This window comes from Dendrobates tinctorius, unplaced genomic scaffold (assembly GCF_039654945.1).
Source record: "Dendrobates tinctorius isolate UK_male_01 unplaced genomic scaffold, ASM3965494v1 ptg000157l, whole genome shotgun sequence".
In the NCBI taxonomy this organism is placed as follows: domain Eukaryota; kingdom Metazoa; phylum Chordata; class Amphibia; order Anura; family Dendrobatidae; genus Dendrobates; species Dendrobates tinctorius.
The window spans coordinates 18221452-18246914 of NW_027361824.1; the positions used below are offsets into that span (position 1 = coordinate 18221452).

The 25463-nt window shown below is 44.8% G+C and overlaps 1 protein-coding gene across 1 annotated transcript in view; it reads right to left on the reverse strand.

The window, feature by feature from the left end:
• Positions 1–668: 668 nt before the first annotated feature.
• GAB2 (GRB2 associated binding protein 2) overlaps positions 669–25463 on the reverse strand; it is a 137858-nt gene continuing 113063 nt past the window's right edge. The window contains exons 3-10 of the mRNA XM_073548651.1: positions 11416–11656; positions 10644–11215; positions 8130–8224; positions 5436–5724; positions 3843–3933; positions 3618–3720; positions 3301–3426; positions 669–1346 (exon numbers count right to left, since the gene is read on the reverse strand). Of these exons, the coding sequence (XP_073404752.1) occupies positions 1203–1346; positions 3301–3426; positions 3618–3720; positions 3843–3933; positions 5436–5724; positions 8130–8224; positions 10644–11215; positions 11416–11656 (1661 nt within the window). The 3' untranslated portion in view covers positions 669–1202. The remainder of the gene's footprint in view (positions 1347–3300; positions 3427–3617; positions 3721–3842; positions 3934–5435; positions 5725–8129; positions 8225–10643; positions 11216–11415; positions 11657–25463) is intronic.

Here is a 25463-nt window from a genome sequence, read left to right on the forward strand (position 1 = left end):
TTGGAGGAGACAGAATGCTGAGTTGCATCCAAAGAACACCATACCTACTGTGAAGCATGGGGGTGGCAACACCATGCTTTGGGGCTGTTTCTCTGTAAAGGGACCAGGACGACTGATCCATATACATGAAAGAATGAATGGGGCCACGTATCGTGAGATTTTGAGTGCAAACCTCCTTCCATCAGCAAGGGCACTGAAGATGAAACGTAGATGGGTCACGTAGATGGGTCTTTCAGCATGATAATGATCCCAAGCACATCGCCAGGGCAACGAAGAAGTGGCTTCATATGAAGTATATGAAGGTTCTGGAGTGGCCTAGCCAGTCTCCAGATCTCATCCCTATAGAAAACCTTAGGAGGGGAGGAGATCTGCATGGAGGAATGGGCCAACATACCAACAGTGTGTGCCAACCTTGTGAAGACTTACAGAAAACATTTGACCTCTGTCATTGCTAATAAAGGATATATAACAAAATATTGAGAAGAACTTTTGTTAATGACCCAATACTTATTTTCCACCATAATTTGCAAAATAAATCTTACCAAATCAGACAAGGTGATTTTCTGGATTTGTTTTTTCATTTTGACTCTCATAGTTGTGGTCACCTATGATGCCAATTACAGGCCTCTCTCATCTTTATGAGTGGGAGAACTTGCACAATTGGTGGCTGACTAAATACTTTCTTCCCCTCTGTATAACACCTGACAAGACTCTTTAAACTACCATCTCTATGCGTGTAGATGACCGTTTGTTATGACGGCCAAGCACTAGGTTTCCTAAATGTCCATCATTGTTGCAAAACAAGATGTTGCTTTGTGGCAATTTAAAGGCACAGCTTCAAACAAATTTGAAAAGAAATTTGTATGCCGTGTATACGATAAACAGCCCCTCTCCCCCATTGTGAAGGATGCCAGTCTCTAATATTAGAGCTCGAGAACGGACAATATGGTGGCCAGGGTGTGACCGATGCACTTTTACAGTCAATGTAATACTCAGTGCTACATGAAGCATTGAATATAGTAATCTAGAAGGTGTTGCGGCCCCTTTAAGAGGTAAAAACGTCAGCAGGGAATCTCTGCGTTTGAGAGCTCCTCCCACAACGCCGGTTCTCCGCTATAGTAATGGCAGATCAAGCAGCATGGTGGTCGGTCGCATCGCGGAGGCTCCAGCTCGTCTTCACTACTGTCCACGGGGTGGCGCCGTCACGGCTTGGCGTTCTTGGCGGGCTCCGAAGACTGGCGCACATCCGTCCACTCCTGCATCGTGTTTTGCAGCGCCTGGGTCTTCTCTTTGTCCACTTGGACGTAATCCACCTTTTCATCGGATGCGACAGAAGACGTGGAGGGCTGCAGGTAACACAAACAGGATGAGAAGGAAAAAAAATAAAAAGTCACCATGACCCAGCTTTTCCAAGTTCCTGAATGGCAGATTAAACACACGAACCTCCTCGTAGAAAGGTCATTCAGGTCTATAGAAAATCGGAGATAATCCCATTAATCACAGCCACACTGGAGGTCACCCAACTTTACTTTCCCAAAGTCCTAAAAAGGCAAATCTGTTTTCATGCAGAGGCGTCTGTGTGGCGCCCCTGAGGCTCAGTCGCCACAGAGGTACTGCACCTTCTCCTAAGGTGTAGTGCCCCACTGCCTAGGTAAGTTGGGAACTCCTTTCCACACTCCAACACCTGCACCCACACACAGGATAGTTCAGCAATGGACCAGATTGCGGCTCCATGCTTAGAGGATAGCAGAGCACCTTTCGTGGGTCCTTGATTCGTAACACGAGATGTGCTGGGAGGTGGGTGGAGTTAGATATAAAAGAGTGGGAAAGTTTAGAATTACAGATCAGCCTGAGGGGAGCTCAAGGCGGAGGAAGACAGTCAGGCGAGGCTGAGGACTGGTCTTAGTGAAACGAGCTCCCTAGGAAAGGAACAGAAGGAAGGACAAAGATGTAGAACTGCAACCTAAGCTTCCATAAGAGAGAGAAGGAACAGCGCAGAATGAAGGAGTAGGAGAACAGAGAGGAGATGTGGGTTGGAAGAGGAACCCTGCCTATAGGTTCTCAGCGCAAGGCCGGGGCCCGGTCCCCGAGGTTGTATGGACAATTATGGTTCTGCAGCAGACACCGGTGGAGTAGTTGGCTGTAAATGCACTACTCCCATCCAAGACTTGGGGCACAACAGCAGCTTGTATAGAGAGTCGGGACTCAGGATAAAGGGAGTCCCCGAAGCAGGCTACAGCTGTCTGCCGTACAAGGAAGAGTTGTTAAGAACATCTGACAGGAGGAACTTCAGAGTACCACGGTACTGGAGCTCTTCACACTAAAATACGCAATAGAGGAGTCGTTCAGGAAAGGTACATGTTGGCGGAGTGTTGGAGAGGAGAACCCTGACTTGCCCGGGAGGTTGATTGAGTCTCTACCCCGGAGGACACGGCACGGAGGCAGGCACCAGTGTGTACCACGAACTGTGAGTAAAGCTTTGGAACTACAAGCCCTGGTGTCTTCCAGTCATCGTGCACCAACACAGTCAGCACCGCTACATCTGGGTATCCTCCTTTACACTACCTGCGCCTATACACTGCCCTGGGGTTACAGCTTCATCTGTGGGGAGCTATACCACCTATGCTGCAACACACCATCAGCCCCAGAGGATCTGCACGCAGCGTTGGCTTAACATCTTGCTTGCCAAACACCACAGGTGGGGTCACGAACTATTTCATAAACTATATTACAAACCACCATTGATATTGGGCGCCCAGGGCCACGGACCGGGTCACAGCTGCTGTGATACTTTCCCCCTGACACCGGCCCGGTGCCGAGTACCCCACAGCCCTGGGACGGGGGCGACCCATCTGCCTCCGTCCTTATCACACACCTATAGACTACTCCTCATTCTAGTGCTGATTGAAAATGCTGGAGAGCTGTAATAAGGGTCATATATGGGGTCATCCAGCTTTCCAGGGGTCCTGAATGGTATTGGTCTATGAAGGGATAATGTATGCTCTCCTCCCTTGTCACACTCATCTACGCAGATACAAGAATGGGAGATCGTTCCAAGGATTATATTGGAGGTCATTGTGACCTTCACAAGATTTCAGCATGATTGGCGACGATCCGAGTCTGCGGCGAGGATCAGACAGGCCGGAGAGATGAGCACTGAAGAGCTGTGTCATAGTGGGAGTATTTGGGCCCCCACTTAAAGTGTGGCCTTGGGCAAAAGTGGTCTAAAAACGAACCCCGGTTACACAATGGCGACAGAAAAATACTAAAACAATTACATCCATCAATATTTCGACGTACCTTCCGATGAGGGGTTGGTGACACCGGCTGAAAGTCCAGCGCCAGGTAGTCCACGCTCCCGGTGCTCTTCTTCTGGGCCGGACTGTTGGTACCGCTGGTTCCCGGAGAAGCAGACACTGGATTTTGCTTAAAGAATAATATAATATAATGATAATCAAAATGTACCGTGGACGCCCCTTATAAGGGAAACCATGGAGGACACTTGTTACTTTGATATGTCAGATACAATATCGGTGTTTGTGGTCTGGCTTATAATAAAAATCCATAAAGCGCACAAAGCTTCCCTGACCCAGTAAGCGCCCACACTGACCACCTACCATGGCGACGTAGTTTTCTTCACTGTCCCCGGAGCTGGTGCTGGTAATACTCTGTGTGGACACCGGGCGGCAGTATTGAGACGAGCTGGATTTTAGCGAATGCCTGGGAGAGGATTATAGGCCATCATTATTAATCACTCACCAGACGTACAGGCTTATTATTCTTCTGATGCCGGATTACTGGTCAGATATATACGGATCACACTCGACAACTGCTGTACTCACGTCTGTCTGCACCAGGATTTACTGACTGGAGACTTGAAGGGAAGTTCATCAATTATGGTGGTCCCCCGCAGATCCAAAGGGGTTGGTTTAGCTGTGGGGCAGGTAATTGTGGGTAAAAAGAGAATAAGAATACAGAATAAAACATTGAAAGTGGGCGGAGGGGCGGCGGGAAAGGCCCGGAGGAGGGGCGGCGGGACAGGCCTGGAAGAGGAGCGGCGGGACAGGCCCGGAAGAGGAGCGGCGGGAGAGGCCTGGAAGAGGAGCGGCCAGGAGGAGAGGTGGCCGAAGAGGCCCGGAGGAGGGGCGGCCAGAGAGGCCCGGAGGAGGGGCGGCCAGAGAGGCCCGGAGGAGGGGCGGCCAGAGAGGCCCAGAGGAGGGGTGGCCAGAGAGGCCCAGATGAGGGGCGGCCAGAGATGCCCAAATGAGGGGCGGCCAGAGATGCCCAGAGGAGGGGAGGCCAGAGAGGCCCAGAGGAGGGGAGGCCAGAGAGGCCCAGAGGAGGGGAGGCCAGAGAGGCCCAGAGGAGGGGCGGCCAGAGAGGCCCAGAGGAGGGGCGGCCGGAGAGGCCCAGAGGAGGGGCGGCCAGAGAGGCCCAGAGGAGGGGCGGCCAGAGAGGCCCAGAGGAGGGGCGGCCAGAGAGGCCCAGAGGAGGGGCGGCCAGAGAGGCCCAGAGGAGGGGCGGCCAGAGAGGCCCAGAGGAGGGGCGGCCAGAGAGGCCCAGAGGAGGGGCGGCCAGAGAGGCCCAGAGGAGGGGCGGCCAGAGAGGCCCAGAGGAGGGGCGGCCAGAGAGGCCCAGAGGAGGGGCGGCCAGAGAGGCCCAGAGGAGGGGCGGCCAGAGAGGCCCAGAGGAGGGGCGGCCGGGGAGAGGCCCAGAGGAGGGGCGGCCAGAGAGGCCCAGAGGAGGGGCGGCCAGAGAGGCCCAGAGGAGGGGCGGCCAGAGAGGCCCAGAGGAGGGGCGGCCAGAGAGGCCCAGAGGAGGGGCGGCCAGAGAGGCCCAGAGGAGGGGCGGCCAGAGAGGCCCAGAGGAGGGGCGGCCAGAGAGGCCCAGAGGAGGGGCGGCCAGAGAGGCCAAGAGGAGGGGCGGCCAGAGAGGCCCAGAGGAGGGGCGGCCAGAGAGGCCCAGAGGAGGGGCGGCCAGAGAGGCCCGGAGGAGGGGCGGCCAGAGAGGCCCGGAGGAGGGGCGGCCGGAGAGGCCCGGAGGAGGGGCGGTGGGAGAGGCACGGAGGAGGAGCGGCGGGAGAGCCGGCATAAATATCAGGAGGTAGGAAGGATGGTCAGACGAACAGAGGAAAGTACAATGGAAGGGATGGATGGATAGATAAATGGTCAGTTAGTTACAAAGGCAGGTGATGGGAACAGAAGGTTGGCGGGACTTAAGGAGGGCTGAAGAGGTGAGTAAATGGATAGCAGGTTGACTTTAGGAACGGAAAGACAGTGGGAAGTGAGGATGAATGAGACGGATACTGAAAAACTTACTGGAAACGTGGAAAAGGGCAAGGAGGGTTGAAAATTTACAAAAGGCCAAAGGGAAGGGGTCTGAATTACATAACAGTAGCCCCCGGTAACCAGTGCCGCTCAATAAAGCCTGCTTACCTTTCCTATCGGGTTTCAGGTTGCGGTTGACTGGTGGAGGCTGGATGTCGCTGACTCTGGTCGGCCGCTGGCACAGGGAGGCTGTACTTCCTTTGCGGGCAGGAAGGGTTGCAGAAGAAAACCCCAGGAAATCAAAGTGATGGGGGACGGGGCTCATGGGAATATACACGCTCTGAGCATTGTCGTTCAGCTTCTCGGAGTTGAACTGCGATGCCGAGCCGGGGTTCATGGGCACGTAGTTGTCTTCAGAGTCGGCACTTTCTGACCTCGTCATGGAGTCTTTTGTTTGCTAAAGAATACATTTTTCAATGATTGAGAAATCCAGGCCCAAGAAGCATCCAAAAAAACAAAACAAAACGCGAACCAACGTTTAATACACAAGTAGTCAGGATGATTTTTTATTTTATTGACAGGTTGTTTTTTTCCCCAGGATGAAGATACAGTAATAACTCATGTATTCACAAGTCGGGATTCGCGAATTCACAACATTTTTAATTGAAACCTAGTAATTTGCATTTGCGATTTTTTCACAGATCAGCTAAAATTGCAAAATCCTGGGAAAACCCTGCAGAAGTGTTTTGCTCGGATGCTTTGTGTTCATAGAGAATTGATACTGTGCTGTATCAGAAATGGGCGATAACCTAGGCTCAATATGACCTAGGCCAATATGGCATGAATGAAACCAAACGCCCTATAAAGAGGAAAGAGGCCGAAATTAGAAAATTGGTCTCCAAAATCAACATGCATGCAGCAGAGAAAGAGTCCTGTACACTGTCAAGATGGTGTCTGCCCTTTCATTATGGATTGAAGACTACCGTAAAAAAGATATCCCGTTCCAAGGGGAAGCGATTCGGGAGAAGGCTACAAATCATTATAAGAAGCTTGTTGAAGAGGATTGACAAGATCCGTTGCCAGAAACATCGACAACACCACATCCTGGAAGTTTTCAGGCCAGGAGGGGGGTTGGTGTTAAAAGTTTTCTAAAAGTTATAACCTAAAAAGTGTGAGATGGCATGAAGAGACTGCATCGGCTGACTTAGAAGCCGTAGAGAGGTATCCAGAGACCTTCAAACAAGGTCTTCATCATGGATGAGACTGGATTATTCTGTAAGAAATTGCCATCGAGAACATATCTGAGGAAGGAAGAGGCCAAAGATAGATGATTTAAGGCACAAAAGGACAGAATCACGCTCATTATGGCCACTTGCTCAAACCAAGTCTGGAAACACCAGGACCCTCAGGAACAAGAATTAGAATGTCCAGCCTGTGTACTGGATGCATAACCCCAAGGCCTGGATATCCAGAGATATACCATCCGACTGGCTCCACTGGTGTTTCATCCCTGAAATGGAGAACCTCAACCTAGGCCTTAAAGTTAAGGTGTTGCTACTCATCGACACCCCCTGTGGTATAATGGTGTACAGATTGAATTCTCCCCCACCTGTCAACACCACCTCCATCCGTGAGGATACAACCTACGGATCAAGGCATGATCCGTGGATTTAAGGCCCTCTACACACACCACTCTCTGCAACATCTGGTCAATACAATGGATATGATGGAGGACTACACCTTAAAGAGAATACTGTAAGAAATTCGCCATAGGATTGTGCCTTACAATAATTCAGTCTGCCCAGGAAGAAATGAAATCCGAAAAACTCTCAAAACATACTGGAAAAAACTCTGGCCAGATGCAGCCGCTGACTGCAAGGACTTCTCACCGGAGGAGATTCACAATGAAGCTGTCAACAAGGCCGTGAGATGGGCAAATTTACGTGGGGGGTAAAGTATTTGATGATTGCACCGAAGAAGAAGTAAACACACTATCGAGGCCAACTCTGACCCGCAGAAGGATGATGACTTGCTTGAGCTGACCAAGTAAGCAAGCGAAGAGGTATCAGCTCAAGAACAAGAGGAGAACGTTTTGGAATGATCTTGAGGGATCACAAACAGTTTCAATCCTACATAGAAGAGAGGGATCCCAATTTTGAATATGCTCTGAAACTGAAATTGCTCGAACAAACCCCCACCCAAAGGACCACAGGCAGAAGTAGTCCTGGCAGAAAAGTCTCCTCAACCTGAAGAGAAACACTGTGGAGCTCTAACCCGTCAAGTATGCCGTGCAGTCATTTGCATTATTTTCACTGTACTGCACAGCTAACTCATCATCATCATCTTCAATCAACATTCATCATTGGTGAGGAGTAACCATACCACTATTTTTATTATTAAATATTTTTTAATGTGCAGATTAGTGATGAGCGAGCTCGGATAAGGTGTTATCAGTGATATACAGCAAGCAGTCGAATAAATTGTGAGTCTTGCACGATTCCATCAGGCTTTTACGCATGACCGACCACTAGATCTTTGCTAGGTCTCCTTCTGTGGGAAATCCAATGAAGTCATATAGGGCACGATCTCCCCCTGTCAAACTCCTTACATGCAGCGGTGGCTATTGACCTCACCATGTAAGGAGTCAAACACTGACAACTCTCATTCCCCTCTCCTATATGTCAGCAATCAGGGGGCATAGAGGGCTGAGCCCCCGAATTCACAGGCTTTTCCATAGCCTAATGGAAAGTGGGACATCTATTAGGATGTGGAGGGCCAGTGCTCTGACTGGAAGATGTTACCAGTAGTTAGTCCTGAAAAGTTATAATCAATGGTAAAATCACAATACAGCTATTAACTCACAAGGTAGGAATTGAACCCATCATTGATTGACTCCACAGACTGCTCCGTGCTGAAATCTCCAAGATGAGGATAGTCATAGCCTTCACAGGAGGAGGCTGCTCACATATGCAGAAAGGTGAGAGAAAGAAGAGGTCACTGCCAGAACTACAAAACTGTCACAGGAACAGCAGAAATTACTCCTAACCACTCTTATTAATATTCTTGTGGCAGTATTACAGTTATATTCTTGTACATAGGAGCAGTACTATAGTAGTTATATTCTTGTACATAGGAGGCAGTATTATAGTAGTTATATTCTTGTACATAGGGGCAGTATTATAGTAGTTATATTCTTGTACATAGGGGGCAGTATTATAGTAGTTATATTCTTGTACATAGGGGCAGTATTATAGTAGCTATATTCTTGTACATAGGGGCAGTATTATAGTAGTTATATTCTTGTACATAGGGGCAGTATTATAGTAGCTATATTCTTGTATATAGGGGGCAGTATTATAGTAGTTATATTCTTGTACATAAGGGCAGTATTATAGTAGTTATATTCTTGTACATAGGAGCAGTATTATAGTAGTTATATTCTTGTACATAGGGGCAGTATTATAGTAGTTATATTCTTGTACATAGGAGCAGTATTATAGTAGTTATATTCTTGTACATAGGAGCAGTATTATAGTAGTTACATTCTTGAACATAGTAGCAGTATTATAGTAGTTATATTCTTGAACATAGTAGCAGTATTATAGTAGTTATATTCTTGTACATAGAGGCAGTATTGTAGTAGTTATATTCTTGTACATAGGGGCAGTATTATAGTAGTTATATTCTTGTACATAGAGGCAGTATTGTAGTAGTTATATTCTTGTACATAGGGGGCAGTATTATAGTAGTTATATTCTTGTACATAGGGGGCAGTATTATAGTAGTTATATTCCTGTACATAGGGGCAGTATTATAGTAGTTATATTCTTGTACATAGGGGAGAGTATTATAGTAGTTATATTCTTGTACATAGGAGCAGTATTATAGTAGTTATATTCTTGTACATAGGAGCAGTATTATAGTAGTTATATTCTTGTACATAGGAGCATTATTATAGTAGTTATATTCTTGTACATAGAGGGCAGTATTATAGTAGTTATATTCTTGTACATAAAGGCAGTATTGTAGTAGTTATATTCTTGTACATAGAGGCAGTATTGTAGTAGTTATATTCTTGTACATAGGTGGCAGTATTATAGTAGTTATATTCTTGTACATAGGGGGCAGTATTATAGTAGCTATATTCTTGTACATGGGGGGCAGTGTTATAGTAGTTATATTCTTGTACATAGGGGGCAGTGTTATAGTAGTTATATTCTTGTACATAGGGGAGAGTATTATAGTAGTTATATTCTTGTACATAGGGGCAGTATTGTAGTAGTTATATTCCTGTTCCTAGGGGCAGTATTATAGTAGTTATATTATTGTACATAGGAGCAGTATCATAGTAGTTATATTCTTGTACATAGGGGCAGTATTGTAGTAGTTATATTCTTGTACATAGGGGGCAGTATTATAGTAGCTATATTCTTGCACATAGGGGGGCAGAGTTATACTAGTTATATTCTTGTACATAGGGGAGAGTATTATAGTAGTTATATTCTTGTACATAGGGGCAGTATTGTAGTAGTTATATTTTTGTACATAGGGGGCAGTATTATAGTAGCTATATTCTTGTACATAGGGGGGCAGTGTTATAGTAGTTATATTCTTGTACATAGGGGAGAGTATTATAGTAGTTATATTCTTGTACATGGGGCAGTATTGTAGTAGTTATATTATTGTACATAGGAGCAGTATTATAGTAGTTATATTCTTGTATATAGGAGCAGTATTATAGTAGTTATATTCTTGTACATAGGAGCAGTATTATAGTAGTTATATTCTTGCACATAGGGGGAAGTATTATAGTAGTTATATTCTTGCATATAGGGGGCAGTATTAGAGTAGTTATATGCTTGTACATAGGGGGCAGTATTATAGTAGTTATATTCTTGTACATAGGAGCAGTATTATAGTAGCTATATTCTTGTACATAGGAGCAGTATTATAGTAGTTATATTCCTGTACATAGGGGGCAGTATTATAGTAGTTATATTCTTGTACATATAGACAGTATTATAGTAGTTATATTCTTGTACATAGGGGGCAGTATTCTAGTAGTTATATTCTTGTACACAGGGGCAGTATTATAGTAGTTATATTCTTGTACACAGGGGCAGTATTATAGTTGTTATATTCTTGTACATAGGAGCAGTATTATTATTAGTTATATTCTTGTACATAGGGGGCAGTAATATAGTAGTTATATTCTTGTACATAGGGGGCAGTATTATAGTAGTTATATTCTTGTACATAGGGAGCAGTATTATAGTAGTTATATTCTTGCACATGGGGCAGTATTATTGTAGTTATTCTTGTACAGATTGCCAGTCCAGACTTTCTTACAATACACCAGCAGCAGTAAGTCCTTACCTCGATGACGCCTATTTTCCATGGCTGGCAATGTGTTCCTCCTTGGAATGTTGACAGATACAACCCCTATGTTGTCCCCATTATTTGGCTGAGGACTTCCCCAACGGGTTTCTGAATGACCCGGTTTAGGAGGTCTTGGTGGAGGAGCATTTTGGAAATCATTGGAAGCTAATCCCAATGCATTATGGTTCTTGTCCAATGTAAAGGTCCTTGGTATTTGATAAGCTGAAAGAGGAGTGCCGGGAAGGTCATACGAGTCTGTCGAGAGGTCACTAAACTCTTTACATAGAGCGTTGCTCGGAGTCTTGTAGGTGTAAACGTCCTCATTTTCACATTCTAGTGCAGTAAGGCTGGATTTTGTTGGAGTGTCTGAACCAAAGCTCCTGGGGAGGTCGTAAGCGCTGTCCCTTAACTCGGAGCTGAGCCGTCTTGGCTTTGGTAAACTGTAGAAACCATGGACCTGACCACTCACTCCATTCATGCAGTGCCCGTAACCCTGAGCCAACTTCTGAACAGCAGTATCACTACGCATGAAAAAGGAAGACCGCGTGGCTTGAGAAAAACTGGCGCTTCTGAAAAACAAAAGAGAACATTCTACAAAATGCTAAGAATATAATGTACACAAAGAAGCAAAGCTGCAGTGTAAATCATGGTGGAGAAGCAGAGATGAGACAAGGACTGGATTTTTGATTACCTAAGACTACAAGGGACAAGGAGGCCAAGCTGTTGTCACCACAGCATTAGGTAGTCCATGCACAGATGCTGCACTTACCTCATATTCTCTGTTCTCCGGCTCATACATTGATGAAGAAAAAGGTAATCCTGGGGTGCGCTTGCGGACAACGTTGTCTGATGCATATGGTTTGATGAAGGTTCAAATGTGAATAGGGTGGGCTGGCTGGAGTGGGAGGGAGCAGACGACTTTCTTTCCCTGAGTAAGTGGTGGGTGGAACTAAATTCTGCAGGAGAGGATCTAGGACCATGGTTCATAGACTGCACATTTCTTAAGGAATCTGCATGGAAAGAAAGAATAAATTAGGTAATAATATAACTACTATAATAACGCCCCTATATACAAGAAAATAACTACTATAATACTGCTCCCTATGTACAAGAATATAACTACTATAATACTGCCCCCCTATGTACAAGAATATAACTACTATAATACTGCTCCTGTGTACAAGAATATAACTACTATAATACTGCACCCTATGTACAAGAATATAACTACTATAATACTGCTCCTATGTACAAGAATATAACTACTATAATACTGCCCCTATATACAAGAATATAACTACTATAATACTGCTCCTGTGTACAAGAATATAACTACTATAATACTGCACCCTATGTACAAGAATATAACTACTATAATACTGCTCCTATGTACAAGAATATAACTACTATAATACTGCCCCCTATATACAAGAATATAACTACTATAATACTGCTATGTACAAGAATATAACTACTATAATACTGCTCCTATGTACAAGAATATAACTACTATAATACTGCTATGTACAAGAATATAACTACTATAATACTGCTCCTATGTACAAGAATATAACTACTATAATACTGCCCCCTATATACAAGAATATAACTACTATAATACTGCCCACCTATGTACAAGAATATAACTACTATAATACTGCTCCTATGTACAAGAATATAACTACTATAATACTGCTCCTATGTACAAGAATATAACTACTATAATACTGCCCCCTATATACAAGAATATAACTACTATAATACTGCCCCCTATATACAAGAATATAACTACTATAATACTGCCCCCTATGTACAAGAATATAACTACTATAATACTGCCCCCTATGTACAAGAATATAACTACTATAATACTGCTCCTATGTACAAGAATATAACTACTATAATACTGCCCCCTATATACAAGAATATAACTACTATAATACTGCCCCCTATGTACAAGAATATAACTAACTATAATACTGCCCCGTATGTACAAGAATATAACTACTATAATACTGCCCCCTATGTACAAGAATATAACTACTGTCATGCCCGCCATGTCTGGTATACCGCATGACTCTTAGAGCAGTGTGCACGCGCACCGAGCTGTCATACCCGCCATGTCAGTTATGCCGCATGACCCCTGGAGCAGTGTGCACGAGCACCGAGCTGTCATGCCCGTTAGGTCTTATGCTGCAAGATCCCAGGAGCAGTGTGCACATGCACCTCATGACTGTTGTGCTGCAAGATGCCTGGAGCAGTGTGCATGCGCACCTCACCTCATGACTGCATGCAGTTGCTGTGTGCGCGCCCGTCTCTGCTCTACCTGCTGTGATCGTCACTATGATCCAGCAATCCTTCCTATGGTCCTGGAGGCCCTGATCATGTGATCTTCTCTATGTCCAGCAGTATATGATCCAGCAATCCTTCCTATGGTCCTGGAGGCCCTGATTATGTGACCCTCTCTATGTCCAGCAGTATCTGATCCAGCAATCCTCTCTGTGGTCCTGGAGGCCCTGATCATGTGACCCTCTCTATGGTCCAGCAGAATCTGATCTAGCTAGCCTCTCAATGATCCTGGAGGAAATGAACCGGAATTCCTCTCCTGGTTCTGACCCGGAAGTGCAGGTGCTAATGACCTATATCAGACCGCCCCTTCCTATGGTCGGGCCCTGAGTATCATGTTGCTTCCCTGCATGGCTGCTTGGTCTGCTCGATCGCTCCCTGTATTCTGTGCCCCTGCACTCTGCCCTGTCGTGCATCTCTGCACACGAACTGTGCTTGTACTCTGTCTCTTGTCCCGTGCCTTGTCTTGTGTTGTCTTTTGTGCCATGTTTTGTCCTTGCTATGCTTTGCCTTGTAGTCGTTCCTATGTTCTCTGCTTTTGCCTGTTTTTCGCCATGTCTGGCCTTTGCTATTCTGTGCCTTGTAGTACTTCCACGTTCTCTGTCTTTGCCTGGTTTTCCTTACTCGGTCTTCTGGTGCTCGCTAGCACATTCCATGTCTAGTCTCAAGGTTCTGCCTTGACCCGGCTCTGGGCTTCGGCCTATGTTCCGCTGCTAGACTCTGTCCTATGGTGCTCTTCCTGGCTAGTCTCAAGGTTCTCTCTTGACCCGGCTCTGGGCTTCGGCCTACGCTCCGCTGCTAGCCCTTTACTCTCTCTGACCCCGCTCTGTGCTTTTGCATACGTTCCGCTCCTTGTTCTGTACCTTGCCTTGCTTTGCCTTGTTTCTTGCCTTGCCTTGTTTCTTCACGTGCCCTTTTCACGTGCCTGGGCTTCCCTCGCCCGCCTGTTTGTGCCTCAGCCATGCCACGCTATACGTGCCCACCTGTCTGTGCCTCAGCCGTGCTCATCGGCCAGTGACTAAGCTGTGTCTGCCTGTTGTGCTTCAGCCGTGCTCACCTCACTCTTGCCCGCCAGTCTGAGCCGCAGCCCGACCAGCTAGCCAGTGCCCCAGCCATGCTCTGTGCTTCCTTGCACCCACGCTGCCTTCGCACTGTGCTTTGCATGCCCTCTTAGCACGCGCAGGCCCTAGCCTGCTCCTTGGCATACCTCCCCGTGCGTCTGTAAAAGTACGTGCAGGTTTTATTGCCATGTACCCTGTTGTGCCCTCTTGCACGTACAGGTCCTAGCCTGAACCTTGTCGTGCCTCCTTGCACGCACAGGACCTAGCCTGAACCCTGGCATGTCACCTAGCACGTGCAGACCCTTGCCTTAGCCTGAACCCTGGCGTGCCCTCGGCACGTGCAGGACCTTAGCCTGAACCCTGGCAGGTCCTCTAGCGCGCCCAGGACCTTGAACCTTGGCGTGTCCCTATACACGCACCATGTATTGTACTTTGAACTTTGAACCCTGGCGTATCCCCTACACACGCACAGTGTTTTGTACTTTGAACCTGGTGTGTCCCCTACATACGCACCCTGCCTTGCACCTTGCCTTGGACCCTGGCGGGTCCCTAGCACGCACCCTGCCTTGCACCTTGCCTTGGACCCTGGTGTGCCTTAGCACACACCCTGCCTTGATCTTTCCTTGGAACTTGGCGTGTTCCCTAACACGCACCATGTCTGGAGCTCTGTCGTGCCTCCTTGCCTGAACCCTGCTTTGCCTGCCGGATGCCCGGAACCTGGCGATCGCTGCCAGAGATCGTAAGCCTGACGACTGTGGCCTGATGTCCGGAGCTGATGTCCGCAGCCTGATGCACTGGTCCTGTCGATCGTTGCCAGCTGTCCGGAGTCCGATGCCATCGAGCCTTGCTTGTACCTAGGCGTGCCATCTAGCACGTACCATGCCATGGACCTTGGCGTGCCATGCACGCATCTTGCTGTGTTTTCCTGTTATCACGTTTTGCACCTGTTGTTACTCGGAGTTCGCCTTAATGAAGATACCTTGAACCCACGCCTTGTCCTGTCTTGTTTCCTACACGTCCCTTGTTGTCCCTTGTCGCAAGACACTTCACATTGTGTCTCCTTGAGCTGGCCGTCTGGTTCCAGCAATCGTGGTGGCTCTCCCCCTTGGTCTTGCCCCTGACACTCCCTGTATAGGGGGTGGATCCTCAAAAAGGTTAGCTCGCCCTCGGTGGGTGCCACGACCCAGAGGGTCCACTCTAGAAAATGACTCAGCGTAAGCTGACTTCATCACAACTACTATAATACTGCTCCTATATACAAGAATATATCTACTATAATACTGCCCTTATGTACAAGAATATAACAACTATAATACTGCCCCTATGTACAAGAATATAACTACTATAATACTGCCCCCTATGTACAAGAATATAACTACAATACTGCCCCTATGTACAAGAATATAGCTACTATAATACTGCTCCTATGTACAAGAAGATAACTACTATAATACTGCTCCTATGTACAAGAATATAACTACTATAATACTGCCCCCTATGTACAAGAATATAACTACTATAATACTGCTCCTATGTACAAGAATATAACTACTATAATACTGCTCCTATGTACAAGAATATAACTACTATAATACTGCCCCTATGTACAAGAATATAACTACTATAATACTGCCCCCTATGTACAAGAATATAACTACTATAATACTGCTCCTATGTACAAGAATATAACTACTATAATACTGCTCCTATGTACAAGAATATAACTACTATAATACTGCCCCTATGTACAAGAATATAACTACTATAATACTGCCCCTATGTACAAGAATATAACTACTATAATACTGCCCCTATGTACAAGAATATAACTACTATAATACTGCCCCTATGTACAAGAATATAACTACCATAATACTGCCTCTATGTACAAGAATATAACTACTATAATACTGCCCCTATGTACAAGAATATAACTACTATAATACTGCTCCTATGTCCAAGAATATAACTACTATAATACTGCCCCTATGTACAAGAATATAACTACTATAATACTGCCCTCTATGTACAAGAATATAACTACAATACTGCCCCTATGTACAAGAATATAGCTACTATAATACTGCTCCTATGTACAAGAATATAACTACTATAATACTGCTCCTATGTACAAGAATATAACTACTATAATACTGCCCCCTATGTACAAGAATATAACTACTATAATACTGCTCCTATGTACAAGAATATAACTACTATAATACTGCTCCTATGTACAAGAATATAACTACTATAATACTGCCCCTATGTAGAAGAATATAACTACTATAATACTGCCTCTATGTCCAAGAATATAACTACTATAATACTGCCCCTATGTAGAAGAATATAACTACTATAATACTGCCCCTATGTCCAAGAATATAACTACTATAATACTGCCTCTATGTACAAGAATATAACTACTATAATACTGCCCCTATGTAGAAGAATATAACTACTATAATACTGCCCCTTATTTACAAGAATATAACTACTATAATACTGCTCCTGTGTACAAGAATATAACTACTATAATACTGCTCCTATATACAAGAATATAACTACTATAATACTGCCCCTATGTACAAGAATATAACTACTATAATACTGCCCCTTATTTACAAGAATATAACTACTATAATACTGCTCCTGTGTACAAGAATATAACTACTATAATACTGCTCCTATATACAAGAATATAACTACTATAATACTGCCCCTATGTACAAGAATATAACTACTATAATACTGCTCCTATGTACAAGAATATAACTACTATAATACTGCTCCTATATACAAGAATATAACTACTATAATACTGCTTCTATGTACAAGAATATAACTACTATAATACTGCACCAATGGACAAGAATATGACTACTATAATAGTGCTCCTATGTAGAAAAAATAAGTTTACTATAAAATGTCATCCTCATCTACAGCAGATAAGTTATTTTCTATGCTTGTCTATAGGAGCAGTATTACAATTCTTTAACTATATAAATGAAGAAAATAACCAACTCCCTCTATTTTTACTCCAGTAGGGATGTTCCTACATTGAAGAAAGATTTAGATCTATTATGCATAATGGTTTGTGAAAGAGCGTGGCAAACAGAGAAGTGATGTTCCAGTAAGATGCTCAGTATAATTCCACAGTGGCATAAACGAGATTATGGATGTGTAATGCTGGAGTCATGAATCATTGCATCCGGATGTAATTTAACAATGAAAAGAGTAATTATGCATCCTGTTCTACGTGCAGATGCTGTGCCCTGTGCGCAGTCCTGGTTAGTCAACAGCCACAGGGATGGTATTGCTATATAACAGGCAAAAGGAGTTACATACTATGCTTTAAAGAAGCATAGGGGCTTCTTTAAAGCACAGTGAGGTGCACACTGTATTATACTCCAGAGCTGCACTCACTATTCTGCTGGTGCAGTCACTGTGTACATACATTACATTACTGATCCTGAGTTACCTCCTGTATTATACTCCAGAGCTGCACTCACTATTCTGCTAGTGCAGTCACTGTGTACATACATTACATTACTGATCCTGAGTTACATCCTGTATTATACTCCAGAGCTGCACTCACTATTCTGCTGGTGCAGTCACTGTGTACATACATTACATTACTGATCCTGAGTTACCTCCTGTATAGAGCTGCACTCACTATTCTGCTGGTGCAGTCACTGTGTACATACATTACATTACTGATCCTGAGTTACATCCTGTATTATACTCCAGAGCTGCACTCACTATTCTGCTGGTGCAGTCACTGTGTACATACATTACATTACTGATCCTGAGTTACCTCCTGTATAGAGCTGCACTCACTATTCTGCTGGTGCAGTCACTGTGTACATACATTACTGATCCTGAGTTACATCCTGTATTATACTCCAGAGCTGCACTCACTATTCTGCTGGTGCAGTCACTGTGTACATACATTACATTACTGATCCTGAGTTACATCCTGTATTATACTCCAGAGCTGCACTCACTATTCTGCTGGTGCAGTCACTGTGTACATACATTACATTACTGATCCTGAGTTACATCCTGTATTATACTCCAGAGCTGCACTCACTATTCTGCTGGTGCAGTCACTGTGTACATACATTACATTACTGATCCTGAGTTACCTCCTGTATTATACTCCAGAGCTGCACTCACTATTCTGCTGGTGCAGTCACTGTGTACATACATTACATTACTGATCCTGAGTTACATCCTGTATTATACCCCAGAGCTGCACTCACTATTCTGCTGGTGCAGTCACTGTGTACATACATTACATTACTGATCCTGAGTTACCTCCTGTATTATACTCCAGAGCTGCACTCACTATTCTGCTGGTGCAGTCACTGTGTACATACATTACATTACTGATCCTGAGTTACATCCTGTATTATACTCCAGAGCTGCACTCACTATTCTGCTGGTGCAGTCACTGTGTACATACATTACATTACTGATCCTGAGTTACCTCCTGTATTATACTCCAGAGCTGCACTCACTATTCTGCTGGTGCAGTCACTGTGTACATACATTACATTACTGATCCTGAGTTACATCCTGTATTATACTCCAGAGCTGCACTCACTATTCTGCTGGTGCAGTCACTGTGTACATACATTACATTACTGATCCTGAGTTACCTCCTGTATAGAGCTGCACTCACTATTCTGCTGGTGCAGTCACTGTGTACATACATTACATTACTGATCCTGAGTTACATCCTGTATTATACTCCAGAGCTGCACTCACTATTCTGCTGGTGCAGTCACTGTGTACATACATTACATTACTGATCCTGAGTTACCTCCTGTATAGAGCTGCACTCACTATTCTGCTGGTGCAGTCACTGTGTACATACATTACTGATCCTGAGTTACATCCTGTATTATACTCCAGAGCTGCACTCACTATTCTGCTGGTGCAGTCACTGTGTACATACATTACATTACTGATCCTGAGTTACATCCTGTATTATACTCCAGAGCTGCACTCACTATTCTGCTGGTGCAGTCACTGTGTACATACATTACATTACTGATCCTGAGTTACATCCTGTATTATACTCCAGAGCTGCACTCACTATTCTGCTGGTGCAGTCACTGTGTACATACATTACATTACTGATCCTGAGTTACCTCCTGTATTATACTCCAGAGCTGCACTCACTATTCTGCTGGTGCAGTCACTGTGTACATACATTACATTACTGATCCTGAGTTACATCCTGTATTATACCCCAGAGCTGCACTCACTATTCTGCTGGTGCAGTCACTGTGTACATACATTACATTACTGATCCTGAGTTACCTCCTGTATTATACTCCAGAGCTGCACTCACTATTCTGCTGGTGCAGTCACTGTGTACATACATTACATTACTGATCCTGAGTTACATCCTGTATTATACTCCAGAGCTGCACTCACTATTCTGCTGGTGCAGTCACTGTGTACATACATTACATTACTGATCCTGAGTTACCTCCTGTATTATACTCCAGAGCTGCACTCACTATTCTGCTGGTGCAGTCACTGTGTACATACATTACATTACTGATCCTGAGTTACATCCTGTATTATACTCCAGAGCTGCACTCATTATTCTGCTGGTGCAGTCACTGTGTACATACATTACATTACTGATCCTGAGTTACCTCCTGTATTATACTCCAGAGCTGCACTCACTATTCTGCTGGTGCAGTCACTGTGTACATACATTACATTACTGATCCTGAGTTACCTCCTGTATTATACCCCAGAGCTGCACTCACTATTCTGCTGGTGCAGTCACTGTGTACATACATTACATTACTGATCCTGAGTTACATCCTGTATTATACTCCAGAGCTGCACTCACTATTCTGCTGGTGCAGTCACTGTGTACATACATTACATTACTGTTCCTGAGTTACATCCTGTATTATACTCCAGAGCTGCACTCACTATTCTGCTGGTGCAGTCACTGTGTACATACATTACATTACTGATCCTGAGTTACCTCCTGTATTATACCCCAGAGCTGCACTCACTATTCTGCTGGTGCAGTCACTGTGTACATACATTACATTACTGATCCTGAGTTACCTCCTGTATTATACTCCAGAGCTGCACTCACTATTCTGCTGGTGCAGTCACTGTGTACATACATTACATTACTGATCCCGAGTTACATCCTGTATTATACCCCAGAGCTGCACTCACTATTCTGCTGGTGCAGTCACTGTGTACATACATTACATTACTGATCCTGAGTTACATCCTGTATTATACCCCAGAGCTGCACTCACTATTCTGCTGGTGCAGTCACTGTGTACATACATTACATTACTGATCCTGAGTTACATCCTGTATTATACTCCAGAGCTGCACTCACTATTCTGCTGGTGCAGTCACTGTGTATATACATTACATTACTGATCCTGAGTTACATCCTGTATTATACCCCAGAGCTGCACTCACTATTCTGCTGGTGCAGTCACTGTGTACATACAGTACATTACTGATCCTGAGTTACATCCTGTATTATACTCCAGAGCTGCACTCACTATTCTGCTGGTGCAGTCACTGGGTACATACATTACATTACTGATCCTGAGTTACATCCTGTATTATACCCCAGAGCTGCACTCACTATTCTGCTGGTGCAGTCACTGTGTACATACATTACTGATCCTGAGTTACCTCCTGTATTATACCCCAGAGCTGCACTCACTATTCTGCTGGTGCAGTCACTGTGTACATACATTACATTACTGATCCTGAGTTACATCCTGTATTATACTCCAGAGCTGCACTCACTATTCTGCTGGTGCAGACACTGTGTACATACATTACTGATCCTGAGTTACATCCTGTATTATACTCCAGAGCTGCACTCACTGTTCTGCTGGTGCAGTCACTGTGTACATACATTACTTTACTGATCCTGAGTTACATCCTGTATTATACTCCAGAGCTGCACTCACTGTGTACATATATTACTCATACTTTAGTAGTTATATATTATATTTCAAAGCTGATATCTTTGGGTAGGTTTCAGAGCTGAAAACAATGTGCAAACACTGAGCACGCTGGAAATGCATAGAATGTGGTGTATCAAGCACAGATGGATGTATAAAGCACTGCAGTCTGAATGTAAAATGTAGTATTACAACTGACAAAGTGAGAAAAACTGCAGGAAGATCCCATGCACTGTAGTGATGATATACGGCCTGTAGGGGTCACTACTGTTAGTTATATATGGAAAGAATTTGACACCATTTATCATTATTGGTTTTTCCTATTGTTACAAGTTTGATGTATTTACCTCCATCATCAATATTTCACATTTACTTCTCTACAGACACAGATTCTGCTATTTTTGCACTTTGGTGAAACTCAATGGACGAAGATTTAAGTTAGTGTCTGCTATGCCATACGTGGACGCAGAACAGATTTGCAGCCGATCTTTAGATCATAAATCAAAAGCCTAAAGAAAAGTTTTGTGCTTTTTTTTGTTTTGTTAGTTTCAGGAGCCTATTAGGTGATTGACTTTAAGTAGAGGGGGGGGGGGAATGATCTAGGAAAAAACTCCTGTAAAAAAAAAAAAAAAAAAAAAGTTCAGCCATGTAGAGGTCCAGTCTTCAGAGCCAGGTCCCTAGTCAATGTCTGGTCTTATTCTACCTCCCCTTTAACTCAAAGGGAATTGATGTATTTTACTAGTTAACATTTATTAGACATGGGTTTTTTTATTTCTAATCGTTTGGCAGACGGGTTTTTGGGCCCTAACAGGCATCAGAGATGTAGTGCGGCTTTTAGGGGGGCCTGATGACCTCCATCAGCGCAGTCTCGTCCTAATAAGTCATGACGCATTCCCAATTGTCCTATAAAGTAAAGCAGATGGCGCCTGGAGACGACGCTTCACACAGCGATCTGTTAGAAATAATGTCACTCCGCGAGATTCCTATTAGTACCGAGCCGGGATGGGAAGCATTATGTGACAGTTACTTTGCTACGGAAAGTTAATTTAATAAAATGTAAAAATTGGATTCAGCTGGAAGTGTCACAATTGTCACATAACCCCCCCCCCAGTAAAAGGCAGATCATTTTTGGGGGGGAAACAAGAGCCAGAAAATCTGGTTCCTATTCATAAGGCATGGCAGCGCTCACACTGGGATTAACTGAATTGTTATTTTTAGAAATAAAAAAACATAAAACAAAAAAACACTTAAAAAAAAAGTAATAGAAAGTTCATGTTAATGACTGGCTGCTACATAAGGAACAGATTGTGGCCTTAAAAGTGGGCGACAACCAACGTGGGCACCATTAGAGGTCTAGAGAAAGTTGTCACCATTGTCACCAAGCTTTCTCCGACTCCTGGTAACTGTATATGCCCAGATTTATCATACAAAGAAATCCAAGTTCCCAACAGAGCTGAGGGTTTGGTACACTGAATCCAACCCTATACATCTAAAGAACAAAAGTCACGTCTACCCAGATAGCCTTGGAGTCCGTTTTGCTCTATGTTCGTTTTTTGCTCTACTTTGCATTTTTGCTGCATTATTTTCAGCAGGTAAAACCTGCTCTCTTGGCAGTAAAGAAGCTGCTTACAAAAAAAAGAAAAAAAAGCAACTTTTCCTGTGCTTTTAACATTTGTCTCTTGTGCATGCTGATCAAGTTTAGTGCAATAAAAAGATATAAACATGATGCAACTTAAAGTTTTTGCAACAAAAACGCAGCAAAACTTGATACCTGCATGTTTTGCACTTAATCATTCTTTTCTATGGTTGGAAAAAATGCAGCACAAAGGCTTAAAGGGAACCTGTCACCACTTTTCTGCCCTACCAGCAGCGTCGGACTGCAGCACCTTGGGCCTACCAGAGAAAATCATTCTTGGGGACCACTATGTAGCTACATAGACGTAAATACAAGACCACCAATTGTGTGGTACAACTCGCTAACATCAGGGTATAATATAACGTAGTACACCTCTTAATTATGTAGCAGGAGTTAGGGTAGCCTCCCTCAGAAGATAATGTAACCCCCCCTCATAGAATATAATGCAGCTCCCCTCATAGAATCTAATGCAGCACCCCACAAAATATAATGCAATCCCCTTATAAGGTATAATGCAGCCCCCACCATAGAATATAATGTAGCACCCTCATAGGGTTTACTGCAGCACTCCTCATATAGTATAATGCAGCCCCACCACATAATATAATGCAGCCCCCCCCAGAGTATACTGTAGAACCCTCATAGGGCATAATGCTGCCCCCCTCATATAGTATGATGTAGCACCCTCAGAATATAATGTATTACCCTGAGAGAATAATGCAGCTCCCATAGAGTATACTGTAGCCCCCCCCAGAATATAATGTAGACCCTGAGAGAATAATGCAGTCCCCCACAGAGTATAAGTAGCCCCCCTCAAAAAGTACAATGTAGCCCCCCTCATAGATTATAATGCAGCCCCTCTCCACCCCCATCATTGTCTTCATCACCACCTCCATCATTGCCTTCATCCCCCTCCACCCCTATCATTCTCCCCCCCCACTCCTTTCATTGTCCTTTATACCACCTCCATCATTGCTTTCTCCCCCACAACATCCATCATTGCCCATTCACCACCAGCATTGTCCTTTCCACCACTAGCATCATTGTCCTTTACACCACAACCATCATTAATTTCTCCCCCACCACCCCCATCATTGCCCATTTCAACACCTCCATCATTGTCTTCTCCCCCACCACCATCATTGCCTTCTCCCCCACCACCCCATCATTGCCTCCTTCCCCAACACCCCATCATCCTTTGACAATCTACAATCTGGCTTCCGTCCCCATCATTTCACCGAGACAGCCCTGACAAAAATTACCAATGACCTACATACAGCCAAAGCTAATGGACAATACTCTATACTGCTTCTAGACCTGTCCTCTCCTTTCGAAACAGTTGACCACTGCCTCCTACTACAGATCCTCTCCCCCTTTGGCATCAAAGACCTCGCCCTATCCTGGATCTCCTCATACTTTTCCAACCGCACATTCAGCGTCTCCCACTCCCACACTACCTCCTCATCCCACCCTCTCTCTGTTGGAGTCCCCCCAAGACTCTGTTCTAGGACCCCTACTCTTCTCAATCTACACACTTGGCCTGGGGCAACTCAAAGTCCCACGGATTCCAGTACCACCTTTATGCTGATGATACTCAGATCTACCTCTCTGGCCCAGTCATCACCTCTCTGCTGTCCAGAATCCCAGAGTGTCTATCAGCCATATCCTCCTCCTTCTCCTCTCGCTTCCTTAAGCTCAATGTGGATAAATCTGAACTGATCACCTTTCCTCCATCTCACAGATCTTCCTTACCCAACCTAGCTATAACAATTAATGACATCACACTTTCCCCAGTACCGGAGGTCCGCTGCCTCGGAGTAACCATGGACTCCGTCATGTCCTTCAAATCGCACATCCAAGCTCTCTCCACCTCCTGTCGCCTCCAGCTCAAAAATATTTCCAGAATCCGTCCCTTCCTCAACCCTCACTCTACTAAAATGATTGCGCATGCCCTCATCATCTCCCGCATCGACTATTGCAACATCCTTTTCTGTGGCCTCCCTGCTAACACCCTTGCATCTCTCCAGTCCATCCTCAACTCTGCCACCCGACTAATTCATCTCTTTCCTCGCTACTCCTCACCAATGGTGCTTTATAAATAAATAATAATAATAATAATAAAAATCCTTCCCCACCACCACCACATCATTGCCAATCTCCAATAAACACATCTCTAATACACACAAAGCACCACTCTCTCACACTCATACACAAAGCACCGCATACACACACGCACGCACGCATGCAGGCAGACAGACACACACAGCACCACTCACCGCTCCGCAAGTTCCCCGCAGCACATCCTGGCAGCCTCTTCCTCGCTGGCAGCTTTCTGTCTGAAACAGCTGCACGCTGAAAGACAACGTCATCCAGCTGCGCTGTCTCAGACAGGAAGCGCCGGGCAGGAAGCAGGATGCCGGGATGTGCTGCGGGGAACTTGCGGAGAGGTGGGGGGAATTTGTGTGTCTGGGTGCGTGTGTGTATGTTATGCGTTGATTTGTGTGTGAGTGTGAGAGAGTGGAGCGATGGTGGTAGGGCTTTACATGTGGGCAGTGTTAGCTGCAGCCTGTGGTTAACGCTGCCCGCTATTAAAGTGAAATGGTATTCACTCCTCTCCACGCCCATGGGGTCGTGGGGAAGGGTGAATATTAATTTCTCTATAGCAGCGGGGACAGGATCCGGTGTCCAGCTGCTGATTCCGCTGGCACAGGGTGGGTCCCCTTCACTCAAGGGCCTTATAGCCACTGGCTGGGGGCCCCTAGAGCAGTGGGGGCCATAGGCGGCTGCTGGCCAG